The 16,354-nt window shown below is 42.7% G+C and overlaps 1 protein-coding gene across 2 annotated transcripts in view; it reads right to left on the bottom strand.

The window, feature by feature from the left end:
• HS6ST1 (heparan sulfate 6-O-sulfotransferase 1) overlaps positions 1-16,354 on the bottom strand; it is a 272,141-nt gene that overhangs the window by 214,906 nt on the left and 40,881 nt on the right. The window contains exon 2 of one of the 2 annotated variants that reach the window (XM_027818393.3): positions 14,722-14,799. The exons of the other annotated variant lie outside the window; for it this stretch is intronic. Within the exon in view, the coding sequence (XP_027674194.2) occupies positions 14,722-14,799 (78 nt within the window). The remainder of the gene's footprint in view (positions 1-14,721; positions 14,800-16,354) is intronic. 2 annotated transcript variants of the gene reach the window in all.

Below are 16,354 nucleotides of genomic sequence, written 5' to 3'. Positions count from 1 at the left end.
CCTTATTCTCAGATAGGAAAGCAATAATACTTAGCTAAGAAACAACTAAGTCCCACAAAACTATTTTTGCTGGTGCTTAACCTTAAACACGGAGCAGTCTAACTGAAGAAGTCAAAGGGCTTTATTTTCTATCCAGAGCACATACGGCCAGATTTTCAAGAGAACTCAGCTCCCACTGTGGCATTGTGGTGCCAAGTTAAGTGGCTAGATTTTCATAAAAGTGTCACAATGGGAGGTGGTAAGTGCCAAGCTGTTCTGCAAGTCTGACCCATGAAAACAAATGATTAAAAAAAAAAAAAAAAAAAAAAAAAAAATCAGAGCCAATCCTTTGGCTCTTTTTGACCCTTGTTTTCTATTCCTATATCTGCACTGCCACCTAACATCTTGGTTTACTTGTTACAGATCTTTGCCTTATAACATATCCAGAGAATATACAGCCAGGGACACAGCTATTTTTCCTTCCTGAACTTTTAGAGCCTCTCTGAGACATCTCTTAGCCATAAAACTGTTTCTCTCCAAGATCCCTAGAAGCTTCTGCTTCTTATTTTCCCCTTATCAGTCATCCTTCTGCGAGCAGGCCTATTGGGATCCGTTTATTTTCTCTTCCTTTTGACTCCAGGCTCTGACCATGGAGTGGGTTTTATCTAACTTATGTCAACATCTTGTGGTTGAAGCTGATTTATCATCAGGTGCTGTGGGACTACTTGTCTCTGAAGTGTTTTCTCTTTTCAATAAAGCTAAGCTTGAAATAAACTTTTCTTTTCAAAACTACACTACAAAAATGACCAAACAAATGCCTACGAGCAGTGAAAATGAGCGATCACATTTGATTTGCAGGCAATTGAGAGACTGGGTATTAACTAATCAACACAATGTTTCTTTCTTCTTCATGTATTAAAAGTGCCACGTTATCACTGGGTTAAACAGGAGAAAAGAAAAGCAGTTAAAAAAAAAAAGTAATGTGTTGGAAGAAAGAAAAGGAAAAGACCCTCCCCACACACACTTAGGGTATGTCTGCACTGAAACTGAAGGTATGATTTTAGCACGTGTAGACAAACCTGAGCTAGCTTTAATCTAGCTACTGCATGTACCAAGAGCAGTAGCAGCCCAGATTTCAACTGTGGGCTAGCTGCCCAACAACCCAGCTCATATGAGCTTGTGTACAACCCACACTTAAACCCATGCTGCTGTGGCTACATTGCTATTGGTACTTGCACTAACTAGATTTAATCTAACTTGGCTATGTCTACAGATAGTGAAATCACACCTCCAATTGTGGTGTAGCCATACCCTTTGCACCTGATCCAAAGTCCACTGAAGTCAATGGAATGATTCTCTTTGGACTTCAACAGGCTTCGGATTAGGCCCTTAGAGTTCAGACTACCGCATCTACACAGCCAACAGTAAGAGCCTATGTCAGGAGCCGGTAGCACCAATCACACATGCGGGGGCGTTTGCAAATGCACGTTTCTGGAACAACAGCTATCTCTCAGGTCAGAAGTGAACATGTAAATTCTTCTGAGCTCCCATCTCTATGATGCCACAACAAAGAGATTTGTTTAAATACAGCGGAGTTCCCAGACTTTGGGCACACCCAGCAAATACTCACATACCTAGATAAATGTACACACACCAGTAGTCCCATTGAACCAGGGATGGGCAAACTATGGCCCGGGGAACACATCTGGCCCCCCAGACATTTTAATCTGGCCCTCGAGCTCCCGCTGGGAAGCGGGGTCCGGGGCTTGCCCTGCTCAGACACTCCAGCTGGGGAGCGGGATTGATGTCTTGCCCCACTCTGCATGGTTCCCAGAAGCAGCAGCACGTCCCCACTCCAGCTCCTATGCATAGGGGCAGCCACAGGGCTCCGCAAGCTGTCCCTGCTCCATCCATCCCCCTTGCAGCTCCCACTGGCTGGGAACCATAGCCAATGGGAGCTGCATAGGGCAGCACCTGCAGACAGGGCAGCGTGCAGAGCCGCCTGGCCGCACCTCCGCGTAGGAGCTGGAGAGGGAAACATGACACTGTTTCTGGGAGCTGCTTGAGGTAAGCGCTACCTGGAGCCTGCCACCCTGACCCGCTCCTACACCCCAACTCCTTGCCCCAGCCCTGATTCCCCTCCAATCCTCTGAACCCCTCAGTCCCAGCCCGGAGCACCCTCCTGTACCCCAACCCCTCATCCCCAGCCCCACCCCAGAGCCCACGCCCCAAGCTGGAGTCCTCACCCCCTCCCTCACGCCAACCCCCAGTTTTGGGAGCATTCATGGCCCACCATACAATTTCCATATCCAGTTGTGGCCCTCAGGCCAAAATGTTTGCCCACCCCTGCATTGAGCTAAACAGGGAAAAGACTGAGGCCCAGATGTGCAACCTGGATTTTGCTTGGTACAGTCCATCAGTATAGTTTACAACAATTTAGCCTGGCTTAGTGATAGATAAAAAAATACTTTGCACTTAAACATAGTGCTTTCCACCTGGAGATCTCAAAGTGATTTAAAACCATGAATGAAGGAATCCTCACACTCCCGATTAGAACAATATGGATTAAACTGAGGAACAGAGCTTTTTTTGTTTTTCCTTTTTATTTCTAATAAAGGCACCTAAAACAATGTTTAGGCAACTAAATAAGTGGCTGGAGTTTCAAAGGTGCTGAGTACCACAGACAAGAACGAGACATACTAGTGCTCAGAAGTTTTCAAAATCTTTTAAGCATCCATGTTTTGGAAATCTGGGGCTAAGTGTGGGCACTGCTGGGAACAGAATCCTGATATCTACACAACCAGCCCTGTGCGTGAAGCACAAAACTATCCTAGTCTTCTTAAGTAGAAACATGTACAAATACTCAAAACAACACTCAAACATTAAAAATGTTTGGGCAGATTGCATTAGGAAGCATGAATTGCATACGCACAGTTTCACACTAAAATTCTCCTCTCTTCACTCACTTGAGGTGTGCTGTGATGATTCTTCAAGGGTCAAACTGGTCAGAACAGTCTGTACATTGTATGCCTATGGCCTCACAAGGCTGTTGATATCTTAAAGAACACTTGGAAAAACATCCTATTTAAAGACTGCTCTTTTGACATCTCTCTGGTTTTCACCTTTGCCAGCTCCCTTTTTTCGTTATCAAGAACATTTCCACACAAAAAAAGGTTGCTCCTTGCAGATTTTTTTCCTCCCTACGTAAGATCATACTCTTTTTGACAATAATCATAATCACCAATACACAGCTGTGATGTCAGCAACAGAGGACAACTTTAAAAAAGAAAAAAAAAAGCTATCCAGTAACTTAAAGGGGAGGTGCAGACACACAGAGAGAGGAGAGAAACATGATAAAAGTAACACACAATTATGTCTGACTGGAATGTTTTTCAACGTTTTCTCATGAGGTATCAACAAGACTTTAAACACACAAAATGGATTCCAAATAAGTAGGAAAGATGATAGTTGGCTACAAAAGGTTTAGTCTTCCTCAACATTTGGTTAACACAAGGCTTCATAAAATGTGGTTAATGAAGGGTCCATAGAGTCCATATCACATGATGACCCCATATCACATGCCCTCTAATATGCAAAACTAAACAGTCTGAATGCCTTTAAGAAAAGAACATTTTAAAATATGAAAGGGAAGTGAGCAAAGAAGAGGATTAGGAGTAACTTCATTTTAGCATTAAGAGGTTTCTAATCCTGAGTGACTATCTGCACTCCCCTCACTGCACCATAGCACCTTTCCTTTAGATCAGGTTCCTTTCCCAGTGTCTTTTTTGGTATGTCCCCCTCAGGTAATGCATTCCATCAGCAGTGCTACAAGAGCGCATGGGAATCCTCCGCTTTTTAACTACAGAAGAATAATGGATTTCTATTAACACCACAGAATCCCGGAACAGAAGTTTAGACAATATCACAATCCCCAAATTAACAAGATCAATCATGTGCACTGAACATTGCACACAAATGTCTCCATCAGATTTCAGTGATTTTCCTGCTTTTGAAAGTAACAGCCCTTTGGAAGAAGTCCCCGCCTCCCCCTTACCCTCACCCCCAAATACTTTATTGAGGGAGAATTATGTTCTTATGTATCCATTTCAAGTCATTAACTCAAATAACAATAGAAAGAGAAAGCCCAGCTGCAGGGCTAGTGGGAGATGCCACTTTCCAAAGAGCTAGCTTCTTAACAAAGACTACCTGCAAACTTCATTCTTCAGGAGAGTGACATGGTAATAAAAGCCTTCCATGTTCCAGGGTTAGGAATGCTCCAAACTTGAACAATCTCAATTCCCAACAGTACCGCTGTGCAAAGTTGTGGGGTAATATCAGTTTGAAAAAGACCTTGATATGGTATATAAGCTGCCTCCCTCCCCTTCATATATTGGGAGCACCTAGGTTATATCTATCTTCTTAAGGAGGGTTTGGTCCCCATTTTGTCTCTGCAGTCCTCACTGTAATGAGACTAGACTCCAGCAGGGGAAGGTTCCTAACCTAGAGCAGTGTTTCTCCAACTCTCTCATGTCAGCTAAGAGAACAATCACCTTAGGGGCCCATGACCCTTCTCAATATCCCTGATCCCACACCATAAATCAATGGTTAAAACCGTGGCCTTCATTGGGAGCTGGATCATGTCCATATAGAATAAGCAGTTAGGTTTGGAGTAGTCAGCCTCAGGCTGGGTGAAAACAGGGGGGTTATTGTGGCAGAAATCTACCAAAGAGCAGATGAGGAAGAGTATTATATGTGATCATGTTTAGCAATTAAAGACTGTATCATAATTCATACACACAGCGGGCAGAATTAAGAGTGGGCAGGTAACCTTAACTGCCATTTCCTGCCATTAATGCTTCACTTGACAATCTTCACATTCTTTTAATGTCCTTTATTATTATTTATTTAAATTTTTATAATTATGAACATTATGAAAAATACCCCTTATGTAGGTAACTGAAAACATTGTTTGGAAAAGTGGCATATTTTCTCTCTTATAATATATGCACTGGAAATGAAGGTTAAAAAAAAGTCACATTTTGCCACATTTCAGGAGTATGTGAAGCAAGCACCAGTTAGTTACTATGCAAAACCTGCTTTCACAGACACTTGTGAATAGCACCAAAAGATGAAAGGGAATGTAGCATTCAATAACTGCTTTAAAAACTTTCATTCCCCAAAGAGAAAATTGTGGGTTTTGATAGAAAATTGTGTGTAACTCAGAAGAAAGAAAGAAAAGTAATTTTTCTCTCAATATTTTAGGAGAAAGAACCCCCCAAAAATACTTAAAACTATTACCTTCTTAAACACACACACTTATTTTCAGAGGCCTATTTATTGGGAGGCATTACCAACCACTCCCTTTTTGCTTTGCTTTCATGCCCTACTAACAGTAACTCATTTGTTAATGGTATCAGAGTGGTAGCCGTGTTAATCTGCATCAGCAATAAGAATGAGGAGTATTTGTTAATGTTATTTGTTAATGGCATCCATCGATGACACACCGTTGTTATGGTCAGATGGTACCTGCCACATTACAGGATCTCAAAATGCTTTACAAACTATAGGCCCAATACTGCAAAAAAGATCTGCGTACATGGACCCTTACTCCTGTTCAGAGTCCTATTGAAGTCAACAGCACCCTGAACAGGAACAAGCATCCACAAGAGCAAATCTTTTTGTATCTTTGGGTCCTAAAGAGAAAGGAATAGGCATGAATCCTTTCAGCCGCCACTGAAAATGCGGCCATATCTAGGGTGGAGGTTGGCAGAGAAGTGGACTCTCAGCCCCATAATGTTCCTCTCAGGTCAGGGTTGAGGCACACTGGTGTGATGGGATGAGGAAACATGCCCTACTGTTTCCCAACCTCTAACTGTTTTATGGGTAATAAGAGAGGAGTTCAGTCTGCAGCCAGATCAGCACCTTCCATGATCACTATGCTCCCTAAGCACTAGTTTTAAGGCAGGTGGGCAGCAGGTATGTTGGACACAGGAATGAAGTGAACACATCCTGTGAGAAGACAGTAGGATCTTGATGAGCTGTGAGCCCCCCTCTGTCCATGCCTTAGCTCAGCCACTGAAAGATCTTATCTGATCAACCGCAATGAAACAACAATAGAAAAATCTATCAGCTAGTGGCTGCGGAGCAACACAGGTCTATTAGCGATTGACTGATTAGCCTGTCTGACGAGAGTCAGACTCTCTCAAATCTCTCTCTCAATAAACTGTTAAAAGTCAATACTACACAGAATGAAAATTCAATTTAAGATAACAGGGAAAAGATGACTAATTATTCTTTTACAGCACCATCGATCATTCCAGGTCTCCTTTAACACTGGAATGGGCAGCGCGTACACCATTGAAGGTAGTCTCAACAGAGACGGACACTGAAGATGAAAAGGCACTTTTTAAAAACATGCCAAAATGGATAAAACCTAACACATTAAATTTGAAATAAATAGCTCTCAAATGCCAGGACATCTCAGGGTTACTCAAGGGAAGGTTAGAAAGCATTTACAGGGTCAATAAGAAAAATATCCGGTTTCGAAAAGGACTTCAGCCAATATTTTACATCTTTCATTTACAGAATACAAAGCCATGAAATACAGTGATCTTCCATACTTCAGTGCTTCATATTCATGACTCTTTCTGCTTCCAAAGGAAGAAAGAATACATGCAATGCTACACGGGAGCTCCTTCTAAAGAAAGGACTCTATAGAAACCAACCTACTCATTTTTTGCTTTGAACAGCCTGACTGTGGTAGGCAGATATGCCATCTACATAACAACATGCAGATTTAACACAATTCTGGAAGTCAATGTTCCTTCTGGTGCACTGGCAACTTTGGGATGTTGTTCATCAGCCCCTTTAGGTTACCACACTGTGAAAAATCACTATCTAATTTCACCTGCTGTGCTAATGGTTTCTATGCTCAGGGTTTAGCTGATCGCCATATTTGGGGTTGGGAAGGAATTTTCCTCCAGGGCAGATTGGAAGGATTCAGATTCGCCTTCCTCTGTAGCATGGGGCACGGGTCACTTGCTGGAGGATTCTCTGCTCCTTGAAGTCTTTAAACCACGATTTGAGGACTTCAATAGCTCAGACATAGGTGAGAGGTTTTTCGCAGGAGTGGGTGGGTGAAATTCTGTGGCCTGCGTTGTGCAGGAGGTCAGACTAGATGATCATAATGGTCCCTTCTGACCTTAGTATCTATGATCACATTGTGTGCAATGACAGATCTACCCTGGGAGGTTATGGATACACACTGCAGGCGGGGGGAGGGAGAGAGGACAACACATTGGCCAGTGTGAATCAATTTCATTTTGCACGGGGAGACAGATAAAAGAAAAAGCAGTATTTCCAGGAATGACAGCCACCATCACGGTACTACCTGCCATTTCAAACGCAGATTATACGGAGGTTGGAAAGGTAGACAAAATACCCATCTAGGGCACCAACAGCTTGCCAGGCATCACTGAACTCACAGATCTGGTTCTGCCATTTTCTAGTGAGGACTGAGAACAGGAAAGTGCAAATCCAAGAGCACACAGTGCAAATTCAGTTTTTCTGGGACACGGTAAGGTGCAGCCTTGCAGAACTGTACTTTTCTATAGCATACAACTCTACCGCACTGTAGTAGTCTTTAACAATTACTCAGTTTGTGGGCTCAGTCTAGTTCTTTGTCTACAACAGCACCCCAATGACTAGAGGCTCCAGGGACTGAATGGGCACATAAAAGGAAATCCTCTCACCTATACAAGAGGTTCCTCCAAAATATTGCTGAGGAAGCTTGTTTTGCGGATGCCCTGGCTCTGGATAAAAAAAAGAGACTTTAAATCTTCAGAGCTATCAGTGTAGCACTGGTGATCAGACTTGAACCCTGAGAATCAATACCCATCATCCAAGTAGTGGGCTAGACCCTCATGATCTCCAAAGGGTACCAGAAGTGAGGAATCCTTCCCATCGAGCCAACAGAGTAGCTCAGGTGTCACTCTATAAAGTACTATAAAAACCAACAAGGAAAGCTTATGCCCAAATAAATCGGTTAGTCTCTAAGGTGCCACAAGTACTCCTTTTCTTTTTGCGAATACAGATTAACACGGCTGTTACTCTGAAACCAGCCTTTAAGGTGTCACCAGACTCCTTGTTTTTTTTGTGGATACAGACTAACACGGCTACCCCCGATACTATAATTACTATGGGTGCCTCGAGTCAGCAATAGCTCCCATACAACACGCACCCCTACATCTGCAAAGGGAAACAGCCAATAGGCTACTAGCAGCCCTGCTCCCATCCCTTCTCTGAATCTGCTCCCAACCCCAGCTGCACAGAGCCTTCATATGGCTTATGCAACCCCAACATGCTCTCCCAGTGTGGAAGCACACCAGTTGCACAGCAGAGGGGCCCCTCAATGGAGGACTGGATTTCCTCCTTAAAGAAAAAAAAATATATCAAAACTCCCCAAGACAAAAAAACCCTCACACTCTGTGCATATGATTTCTAATCCTAGGCTTACAGCATCCAGCTCATTGTTAAGTAAAAATCATTTGGGTGATGGCGGGGGGGGGGGGGACGGGGGGAGAAGAGGATTGATTGGAGCTTGCAAAACTCCCTGATCCTTACTGTCTTGTCTTCCACACAATGCATAATGGCTTATCCTTGGTGTCCTAAGTACTAACTCACCCAGATATTAACTCACCCTCACTCCAAGGGTATAACAACATGTAATTAGACCGAAAGGAAGTAAAGGAAAGATTTCAGCACTGATCAGGTTAGTTGTTACAGGTTTAATGCAATAACTGGACAATACACATCTTTTAAAAATTACAACTATAATAAGGGGGAAGAGGGGAAAGGCATGGGGGTCAGAAATTCCCTCACCCTCTAAATTCAATTACAGATGTCAGGGCTGGATGATTTCATTTGAACATTGCAGAAGCACAAATCTAAGAGCTGAAGATCCGTTCTGTTTTTAGAAATGTTCCTGTAAAAGGCAAATTAAAATAAGGCAAATATTTGGTGCCATTCCTCACTTGTCCAAGCCAAGCACAAAGCTTCCAGGTTATTCCCCTCCTCCACCAGCACTTTCAACCATCAGAAAGACAAAAGAGCTGTAAGGCAGAAAAAGATTTCAGGGAAACAACCTGCCAAGCAATCCACTTTGCTTTCTGAATTCCTTCAACCAGACCCTGATCAGATCATAACTGAACCTGGTTTGTGGAACAAGACCAGAGGCTGGGTGGGCAGTCAGAGACACTCCTCAACATGATACTGTGAATGGTCAGGTGAAGATAAAGCTATCTAGGTTGTCAACTGCAATGGGTGTGTTTTTCGCTAAAGAAATTTAACTGGCAATTTGAGGTCTAAGTTCTATGTACCCATGGTGCTCCCATGTCAACGGAGTGACGTGTGGGAGTCCTACTATCGCATGAGATGGGGAGGAAAGAAAGAGAAAGGACATGACTATGTGCAGTGCAGAAATGATGTTCTTTGTCTCCACCACTGGGAAGAATGCCAATTGCTCTCTTCCCTGGTATCAGGGGTATTTTGGGAGAAGGGGTGTGGAGGGACTTAGGCCCAAATCCTGCAGACACTTGGACACATCTTACCTTTACTCAGGTGAGCAGTACCACTGACATTAATAAGACTATTTGCAGGAGTAAAGTTAAGCATGTACATGTGTGTGTTTGCAGAATCTGGGCCACACACGTGGCCTCCTGTGCCTGCCCGGAGCTGCCTTGGCTTCAGAGACCCACATTGGTCTCACTGCAGGACTGCAGCCACCAAAAGACAGCCAGCTTTTCCCAACTGGTCAGCTACTGAGCTTGACACACAAATGAGCGGAAGGGAAGGGAAAAGAAAGTTCTCCTCCAGGAAAATGCAACTGATCTAGAGACCACACCTCCTCCCATTTACATCATGTTGATGTTGCAGCACTTGTATCCATAGGCACTGACTCTGCGGGTGCTCCAGGGCTGGAGCACTTATGTTAAAAAACAAAAACGAACAATGGGTGCTCAGCACCCACCGGCGGGCCCCGCCAATCAGCTCCTCCCTCTCCCCTCCAGCGCCTCCTGCACACTGGCAGCCCCACTGATCAGCTCCTCCCCCTCCTTCCCAGCGCCTCCCACCCGGCGCTGGAAGGAGGGAGCAGAGCGGGCGGTGCAAGGGCAGGGTGTGCTCAGGGAGGGGGCGGAGCGGGGGTTAAGCACCCCCGGGGAAATGAGAAAGCCAGAACCTGTGCTTGTATAATTTCTCAGATCACACTAGAAGGTTTCAAAATGCTCGCCCAATTTGGGGGTGGGGGAGCGGGGTTGTTATTATTTTAAAGGAAGCTGTTCCTTCCACAGTGAGGGATATTTTCATGGCCTTTGGTATTTTTCACTGATTTCTACATGTTTTGAAAGTCAACTACTATTGTTACTTCCCCCTAAAATTACTTCCAGATAGCACTGCTCTAATATTAGGGTGCTTTTGTAATCTGCTTTTCCATACTTCTGTGGGTTGTTTTTACTTCCTTGGCTGTGTGCATTCTTTTCACTGTTACAGACCAGTCTGATTACAGGAGCTTCTGTTCACTACTAGCTAACAGCCCTGTTCCCACTGAAAACAGTGAGAGCTTTGTCACTGACTTCAGCAGGAACAGGATGAGGCACAGGACCTTATAACAAAAGTAAACAAACATCTTTATTTACATGCATGAAATCAGTAACATCGAAATGGGGGGATATGCTTCCCCCCAATGAAAAAAGTAAAAGTAATTGCCGTTCAACTGCTGCCCAGAGGAAGAAAAGCAACCAATGATGCTTTTTATTGCATTTATTATTTGGAGAAGAGATAAAAAGGTTCTCCCATGAGCAGTGGCAGTTGGTCTATCCATGTTTCTCTGCCCTACCAAGGGAAGGTGCCCAATTCGGAGGGGTCACTGCAATAATGGTAGAGTCCTGTTTCTCTGAAGCCTGCCCAACTTGGCATGTGGATTCAGAACCATGAAATACAGACATCGCGCTGAGAATTTTGGTTCCAACTGCTCCAGTAGGGTTCTGGGTAGAATAGGTATCTTGGTCAGCAACCAAATGCCTGTAAGCAGTTTCAAAGAGAAAGGATATTGCTCAGTATGATAAACCTGACCAAGCCTGTCTCTTTATCATTATCCCCTGCAACTGTTGCTTACACTAGTTTGATACCTTTGCAGCTGTTGAAGGGTAACAGTTATTGAAACTAGGGTGACTAGATGTCCCGATTTTATAGGGACAGTCCTGATTTTGGGGTCTTTCTTATATAAGCTCCTATTACCCCCCACCCCCGTCCCGATTTTTCACATTTGCTGTCTGGTCACCGTAATTGAAACAGAAGAAGAAGGTGGGGATTTTGTGAAATCTGACTTTAGCTTCAAGTCACTACAACCTTAGCACCAAAGCAGCTTCACTGAACCATAATTGACATTTCCTTAAAACAGCAGCAGATACTGAAATTGCAAGACACGCAAGTGCTATTTCCCACAATTTTATTTACATTAGAATAAGTAGGCAGAATAAGTCAAGGCTGCATTGCATCCCGCTAAGTAGTGTTGAAAGCATTATTTACAGGGGACAGACTGTAACCCCCTGTACTTCTAATATGAACCTGCCACTTTCTATTCCTATTTGAGTTGCAACAATAAATTTGTGCTAAAGCAAAAATTACTGGACTACTCTCATGCTAATAACCACATCCATACAAATGACCCATGCTAGTCTGCATTCATGCAATATGCCGCCCAAAGTAGCCACTGAATGGTCAACCTTTGCAGTACTGAGGGTTGCTTTTGGAACATTGTCTCTTGCCAAGAGTAGCACCTAATTTGATTATAAAATGTACGGGCTTGATCCTGAGCAGGTGTAAACTGGCATAGCTGTTGATGGCAATGGAACTTCTCCAACTGACAATGGACGAGGAACTAGCCCTTTCTCTCTGAAGCAGCCAAAGCAAAACACATGCATCCTTCTACCTGCCTTTACCGATGATCAGGTTGTTCAGCAACAATACTAATCTGCAGCTGATCAGTTTAAACCTCTTCTACTGACACATGCAGAGGAAGGCTAAATTTTATGTTTCAGTAGATTGTATCCAGCTCTTGTGCCAAACATCGTTCCCCTCTGAGATGCTGCACATTGGATTTCCTATGAAGTCAAAGCAACAGAACCAGCTCCTATTCAGCTGCCATCACACGTACCCAGCTCAAAAAGCATGGTGACTATGAGCAAAGAGCAAACCAATAGACCTTTGAAATAGCCCTACTTCAACTTAGCTTCCAATGACATTCAGCCACTTCAGAGAAGTGTGATGCTTCTCCCCTCTGACACAACAGCTGACTCAAGACCATCTGTGACCATGCAACAGACCAAATGTGGCTAAAGGAAATCAGCTTTTCTGTGCACTCAATTCAATTTAGTATCTGACAGGTCTGAAAGCGTATCTTCCCAATACCACATGATCATTCCATGGATTTTCCCATCATCAGCTAAAAGTGCCACCGTCCCTCTGACTGGAGATTTTTGTTTTGTTTTATTTTATGAGAATTTATAAACAGCAAACACTCATCTCCAGATTTCTCCATTGCTTGCAGAAAGACTGAACAGGAACACTATAAACAATGGGATTTTACAGCTGTCAAGATTTCAAAGACCACCAGCATGAAAGATTTCCTCTACACGACAGCCTCTTCTCAGTGGCCTTAGCAAGATACCTTATCAACAGAGTTAATCACAAAACACAAAATCAACCAGACACACAGGATAAAATACAGCCCTGTCCACTAATAACTCATCACAGACTGACTGTGCACAAGTCAGAACCATTACTGATCCTTCGCGAGCCACTTTAAGGGTGTTTGAGGTCCGTTCACACCAGATAATCACCCAACACATGGGCTGGCTACTTTATATCTAAAGAATGCACTTGTTGAATTATTTCTTATAATTTAATTTAAGAGGCAAGGGGCAAACAGGGATTTTTTTGAATCAATGCAGGTTTCTTTTATACCTTAAATTCTTTGTGACATGCCAATAAACAGGAAGCCCAACTCAGTAACTTTTCTATTACAGCTTACTATTGTTTACCCATGTGCCCCCCCTCCCTCGAGGGTGGGTCCAAACGTAACAAATCCCAACCCACTGAAAAAAGCCTCATTGTAAAGTCCTATTAGCAAGCCCATCAATAAAGCATGTTCGGTCATTGTTTTATGGTTAGATGCCCCATCTACATGGCAGATGGAGTGAATAAACTAGAAGTTAAGACAAGGCAACAATACTATACAGTAAATATCTAGTATAAGCCATAAGAGCCAGGGCATTTCAGGATACATGGTATAGCTCCATTCCTGATCATCCCTTTTGACCATGTATCATTGGTCTCTTTACAGTGGGGGTAATCTTAGAGTGTGTCCACACATGCAAAATATCAGTGTATCCCACTCTTTGAAGACCTGCAATATCCACACAAGTCAAGTATGGAGATTTACTCCGTAGCTGCGATTTTCATGGCTTTTGTTATGTGTATGCATCTCTTTCTCTCACAAAGTGCGAATATTATATATAGTTTAGATACTGTACTATCTGAGGCAAAGGGATAAGCTGAGACTCCACCTTTAACTCTGAATTTCCTGCTTTTGTGAGTTTACATCAAGCTTTTGATGTCATTTCTATTATATTGTGTGAGATTTAAGTTTCAAAATGTATGTATTCCCAGAACATGGGTTGCAAGACTGTCGCTCACAAAAAGTATGAAGACATGTATAAACACAGTCAGTCATCAGCTGAATGAGCTGCTGGCTGGGAGGATTTCCGTCCTGTCATTTTGATCACAGTCTCAAACACCAGGTGCATGTTGCTCACTTACCTCTGACAGAGTTACTTAAGGCAGGGCATTGACCATGTGATTAAGATGCTTAGAGGAAAATTGCCTTATCTGTCTATCACAGGACAAAGGAATACATCATTTTAATCTTGTTGGATGGAATAGTCTCTCTTTTTCACTGGCAGCTCTAGTCCCCAACAGAACAGGATTTAGAAAGGAGAGATCTGTAGTTGCTTGACAGTGCACAATAAGCATTATGATGTGATTGTGCTGAATCATAATTTTAAGGTGGTGACATTTAACAGGTGTTTAATAGCCACCCTGCACAGGAAGGCAGAACTTTTAACAAATGTCTGTATTTTTTCCTGTCCTAGTCAATATCTAGTGACTCTGGTAATAACATCTTAAAAACTCAGGACAAAAAGCAGGTGTGCTAAGTTTGGGTTACAAGCTGGCTGTCTTTGGGTTACAAGCTGGTCCGTCATCTAGCAAACTGGTCTCTTCGGTCAGATGGACACACTCATCAATAGGAAAGGTGATTTGTAAAATGACTGCAAAATTTAATTTCACTCTGTCTTAAATGACTGCTTTATCGAGCTCCTGGTTTTAAAGCAAGATGTTTGGACTCTAAACATCTATACTGAGGAGAGTGGCTACCCATCAATAAGAAAAAAAACAAAAGCACTGGTGGGAAATCACATAGCATATATTTGGTGGTGTCATTCATTGCAAATATTTACTAAATACACAACCCTTAAAGGGCACATGGGTTTTTTGTTTATCTGTTTGCTTGTTTCTATGCCACTGCAAATAGACAGTCTCACCACACCCCTACAGAAGATAATGATCAATAAAAGGCCATGACAGAAAGTTGTTCCGGGGTTTCTAAATCGTGGCTCCACTGACCTCAATTGAAATTTTGCCACTGTCTTCAACAGGGTCAGGATTTCACCACAAGTCTCCAAATTCCCAGGTGAAGGCCAGCTGTTGAAAAGAGTGCCACATAAAATAATGATGTCACCTGCACATATAGCACTTCTCAAGTTCAAATCACCAACTACTTTACAAAGGAAATAGGTATCATCATCGTCATCCCCACCATTTTAAAAACTGAGTTACAGGAGGGAAACAATTTGCCCAAAGCCACCCAAAATAGAACCCTGCTCTTCTGAGTGCCAGTCAGGTGCCCTATCCCCTGAGGCAGAGAGCCCTTCACGTTAACTTTCCCATTTTATTGTAAATATTTATCCAACATGATGACCCTCACATTAAAATAGGAGATGGCTAGGAGAACACGCAGTACCAGATTGCGAGATTGTCAGAATGATGCTAAGAGCAAGATTAAAAAGCAAACAGATTTTAGACACAACATAATACCCGATCAGAGATACCAACTCTATTAGTCCAATATACACACTTAATCAAAAATGATGCAGCCATCTGTTCAAAAGTGTGCAACTTTAATTGATCATCTCAGTTTTTCTGCTTGGTAAGCAAACAGGGCTAGAGCAATCTTTTCCTGTACAGCGTGAGGAATTAAGGGACTCATAATGAGAGACTTTTCTGAGAGAAATAGTTTGGCAACTTGTCAAGTGTTGCATCTATGGTACACTCAGAGCTAATTATATTAAATTAGTATTACTTAGCCATTCCTGTTCCCCTCTCTCCTATACTCAGCTAGTTATCAGCATTACCTAGGTCCCATTAAAAACTAGCAGGCTGGTTATTAGAATGAAATTAAACCAAAAAACAGAACTCTATAAGAACACAAAAGCTGCCATACTGGTTCACCTTGCCCAACATCCTGTCTCTAACAGTGGCCCATACCAGCACTTCAGGGGGAAGTGTACAGAACAGGGCAATTCCAGTGTGATCCACCCATCTTCCCCTCCTGACATCTGAAAGTCAGAGGTTTAGGGTCACTCTGGGGCATAGGATTACACCCGACCATTTCGGCGAATAGCCATTCAGGACCTACCCTCCATTAACTTACCCTGTTCTTTTTTTAAACCCAGTTATACTTTTGGCCATCACAACATCCTCTGACAAAAAGAGTTCCACAGGTAACTTGTGTGTTGTAAGAAAAAATAATTTCATTTGTTTGTATTAAACTTTCTACTTACTAATGTCATTGGGTGACCGTTTTCAGCATTTTACAGACCGCTATCATTTCCCCCCTTAGTTATCACTTATCTAAGCTAAACTCCAAAAATCATTTAAAAAACATAATAAATAACGATTTATACATTTGGGGTGGGATTACCAAAACTCAGCAACTTCAATGAGAGCAGGGCCAGGCCAAGCTAAGTGCTTCTGAAGATTCCACCTGCTAAATTTTTCCCCTAAATAGTTCAGTCAAATTTGCTGACACAGTAAAAAAATAAATAAAATAAAATTGCGCATGGCCAGTGTCAGGCCAACATAAATCTGTATGGTCCAGCTTTAAATTCCTGAAGACAGAGGTTTGCAGTCGAGTTGCATGAAAACTAAATTATAGCAGCTGTAGGTCCATTGAAGTCAGTGGGACTCTGCATGGGAA

The sequence above is a fragment of the Chelonia mydas genome, chromosome 9 (assembly GCF_015237465.2).
Source record: "Chelonia mydas isolate rCheMyd1 chromosome 9, rCheMyd1.pri.v2, whole genome shotgun sequence".
NCBI lineage: Eukaryota > Metazoa > Chordata > Testudines > Cheloniidae > Chelonia > Chelonia mydas.
Note: the sequence above shows the minus strand (reverse complement) of the source record. Positions and strands in the feature narration are given on the sequence as shown.